Raw genomic sequence first — 3,926 nt, 5'->3', positions numbered from 1 at the left:
GGGGAGGGGGGCGCGGCTGTGGCGGCTAGGGTTGCCCCCGGGTCGCCTTGGAGGAGACGACGCGGGGGGAGGGCTCTTTGGCTAGCAAGCAGTGCTAGTAGGTATGATCGTTCATAAAAGAAGTCTTTAGGACAGCAGAATTTTAGAAGCATAAAATCTGTATGCACGAAACCAAATCACTGTTTCCTGTGCTAGGTGCTTGCCTGTGGCAGCAAATGCAGTGTGCGTTTTACTGAAATTGATGACTAACTGGTCAATGCTTATTCCTGAACAGACTGGCACCAGTCTGTTAGGCAATGTGGTTTGATCACTTCCTTTTACATAGTAATATATCGGCAGGGGAAATTATCATCAGTATTGACTCCAAGCTCCAACCCCCATTTGCACGTCAGATTAGTATATAAAGCAATAGCGCACGTGTTCTCATGGCATTTAGGAAAAAAATGCACTGGCGCATATGACCATGTCCTATTCTACTGTTGTTTGTGTTCGAGATGAGGCATTTCAAATTTCAACATTGCTGCTTGTTTGATCAGTGCCATTCGCCACTTTCCATCTACTATCCACTTTGCACCTTTAGCTAATACTGGATTCCGCCACACAGTTTCCAGTAAGGCTTAATATTTGCCTGTAAAGACGATTCCAGTGTGGTTTTACTGAAACTGACTTAAGTGGTCACTGGTTATGCCTGAACAAATTTGTACCAATCTGTTAGGCAATGTGGCCTAGTCACTTCCTGTTACATAATTATATCTGCAGGGGAAATTATCATCAATAGGAGTCCAACCTCCATTTGCACTTCACATTTTGGTATACGGCAATCAAACATGTAGCCTTTTTAGCCTTTAGCAAAAGGATGCACCAGAGCATACCTATGATGAATGGACCTTCTAGCGTCCAAGGGTCAGGGTTGGGCATTTACCAACCAGTCAACATCTATTTATCTTTCCGGATTCATTAATTTTGATATCCTTGATGCTCCAATATACTCCTACTAGACAAAATCGTGGGCATACGACGATGTCCTATTGTACTGTGTTTGTGTTCGAGATGAGGTACTTCAGTGTTGCTCTGTGGCTTCGTTTGCTAATTGTCATATTGTCAGTAAGTAGACTTGGCACTTTCCATCTACCATCCACTCTACATCTTCAGGTCCTATTGGATTCCGCAACACATTTTCAGGAAGGCTTAATAGTTCGTACATGTGGCAGCCCAGCATAATGCATTATGAAAGTATCAGAAAACATGTTGCCGAAGATGTTTCAGAACGAAATTGATGCCATTTTCTTTTGCTGCCCTGTTTGTTTGTCTGTCTGTACCGGTGGTTCGTAATCTTGAGTGTCGTCAGACGAAACCTCCTTGGATGGTCAACCTGTTGCATGTGTAAAATGATGCTTGGATATGATATAACTCTTGCACAGAGAGGAGGCGGAGCCACCACAGGAAGCGACTGAAGTCTCGGCAGGAAAATGGACACGACGAAGGCGCGTCAAGGTGCGGGAATTGAGCTTTGAGCACCATCATTCAATCAACAATACATCATCGCCCTCTCTGAAAGTGTGTAGGATGTGCCCTCGAAAGTAGGGCTTCAGCACCCAGCAGTAAGTTGATGACATACTCGTTTGTAATTTGAGGTGGGTGCTGCCGTTGACGTCGCCCCGACTGGTGCAGAACGGCCGTGTGTGTGACCGTGTCCAGATGCCGCCGCGTTAGGTGAAGAAAGAGTACTCGGCGGTGGCGACAGAGGCGAGCTTCTCGTGTCTTTCTGTGGACGCCATGCTTGCATGCGGAATTCTGGCCGATCTGGAGGCTGTGCAACCGTTCTTGCTAATTTTGTTTGTGATAGTCGATATGCCTCGGCGCAGATTTCTCAATGGCTGAAATCGCTCATACTCTTCTGTACACCCATCTCTCACCCGATTCCAACTGTGAACACCACGTGCAGTTCCATTTCCTCACCGAGGAATAAAAATAAATATAATTGGTCGCCACACTAGAACTAGTATTATGTCCACCTGGCTACGTGCCATGAATCAGTCCCATGCGCGTTTTCTCTCTCTTATTAGTACTCCAGCTAAGCCGTATTGCCGGTGTCCTCTGTGCTCTGCGGAGCAACATCATCGGCCTCGTCCACCCCCATCCCGTCGAGCCTCGCCCTCAGGTCGGAGGCCTCCTCCCGGAGCCGTGCGCTCTCGCGGGCCACGCGGCCGTGCTCGGCGAGCACGCGGTTGAGCTCCACGAGGAGCCGCTGGTTGGCCGCCCGGAGCCGCGCCGCCCTCGTCGACAGCTCGTCCAGCCGCCTCTGCTTCCTCACCCGCGACCGCCTCGCCGACTCGCGGTTCGACGCCAGCCGCCTCGTCTTCCTCTCGTCGCCGTTGCCGCGGCGCGACGCCCGACCGTCGTCGTCCACCGAGTCACCCCCCGGAGGCGCCCATCCGACGGCGGAGCTGCCGCCATTGCAGCCGGTGTATGGAGCCACCATGTCCGACAGCGAGGCCAAGTCGTACTGCCCATGCGTGGCGCGAGGATCGTACACCTGCGGCAGCATGAACACGCCGGCGCCGCCGGGGTGGCACGCAATGCTGCAGGCAGCGCCGTGGCGTTGCATGCTTGGGAGGTTTGCAATTATTGGTGGACTTTTCTTTTTCTTTCGTGTGTTTCTTGCCCGGACGAATGGAGCGGGGGATCGAGCGGAGACGCGCCGCTTATAAACCGCGGGGAAAGCGGAGCGCGCTCTAAAGTTGTGGCTGGCGTGGTGACGTGAGCAAATTCGGTTTTTGTTTTTGCTCAACGTCGTGGACGTTGTTTGAGAATTATCGTCTGGATTCGTAATCTGTCGTCGACATGTCGGCGTCGCGAGGAAAGGCGGGCTCTGTTGATAGAAAGAAACGCCTTCCTTTTCTGCGTGAAGAAATTTTGTCGAAAGTAACGGCGGTTCTTTCTGTTCCAGGTGCAACCCGCACAGTAAACTAAATGCTCGTTGGTTACATGTGGAACGGCATTGCATTGCAGAGTTTTTTTTAACACAGTATGGATGCAAGCGCTCATATACACGCGCATACACTCACAATTATGAACGCAAACATACACACCCTACCTCTATGAGCATCTCCGAAAGACTGAGCCGGCATACCATCTTGAAATTTACGAGGTCACCATTGTGATCACTTCGTTCAACGTCCGACCGTGGGGGCGATTATGAGGCTCTCATGACAGATGCTACCTAATATATGTTTCTAGAATACACATAAGACATGCGTATTACCCCTAAAAAAAAGACATGCATATCATATATTCATATAAGAAATGGTATGAAAGCCACCACCAAATACGTTGTTTTACAATGGCCGATTACTCACGGCTAACCTGCCCAAACCCATACAACTTTGCCGCAAACTCCCCCAGTCTTGGCGCAAAATTCTGACCAATTGCCCAATAGATAAATTCAAGGTGTTCCCATCCAGCCTCTTTAATTGAAACGATTATGAAGATATACAAATGGGAAAACACAGGGTCGAGTGTCACGTCCTATTGAATCCTACATGATTAGAAAAATATATGAATTTGGATTAATGAGTGGTGATAGCACATGAAAAGTACGGGAATTCTACAAAGTGATCGAATTTTTTCTCCAATACTGAGTGCAAATGGATCCTACGAAAAAATTCCTAAGAATTTCAATCCTATGATCAAATGATCAAAGTAGGGGAAATTCCTAAGGACCCAAGTCCTCCAAAAATCCTTCGAATCGAAGGAGACCTCGTCCTCGACTAAACGTGCACATCGTATTCATTGATGTGGCTTGTGCTCCTGTTATTTTTTATGTCATGTAGTTAGGCTCTAACGGATACATCAGTGTAAAATAGAGGCACCCATTGTAACTAATGACATGTAACAAGAGGCCTAGCCGCCTAGGTTGCAAAGTC

The 3,926-nt window shown here is 48.6% G+C and overlaps 1 protein-coding gene and 1 pseudogene across 1 annotated transcript; one reads left to right on the top strand and one right to left on the bottom strand.

The window, feature by feature from the left end:
• Positions 1 to 1,776, top strand: part of LOC119316524 — a 4,882-nt pseudogene extending 3,106 nt beyond the window's left edge.
• Positions 1,777 to 1,864: 88 nt separating this feature from the next.
• On the bottom strand, positions 1,865 to 2,951 carry LOC119316525 (basic leucine zipper 8-like). The gene has a single exon (XM_037590845.1). The coding sequence runs from the start codon at positions 2,606 to 2,608 to the stop codon at positions 2,075 to 2,077; it is 534 nt and encodes a 177-aa protein (XP_037446742.1). The 5' UTR covers positions 2,609 to 2,951; the 3' UTR covers positions 1,865 to 2,074.
• Positions 2,952 to 3,926: the final 975 nt, after the last annotated feature.

Source organism: Triticum dicoccoides, chromosome 6A (genome assembly GCF_002162155.2).
Source record: "Triticum dicoccoides isolate Atlit2015 ecotype Zavitan chromosome 6A, WEW_v2.0, whole genome shotgun sequence".
NCBI lineage: Eukaryota > Viridiplantae > Streptophyta > Magnoliopsida > Poales > Poaceae > Triticum > Triticum dicoccoides.
The sequence above is the reverse complement of the archived record's forward strand: the minus strand, read 5'-3'. Positions and strand labels throughout refer to the sequence as shown.

What these genes read in the sequence shown, in the direction of transcription:
- LOC119316525 (XM_037590845.1), bottom strand. Translation starts at nt 2,608, where the DNA reads ATGCAACGCCACGGCGCTGCCTGCAGCATTGCGTGCCACCCCGGCGGC.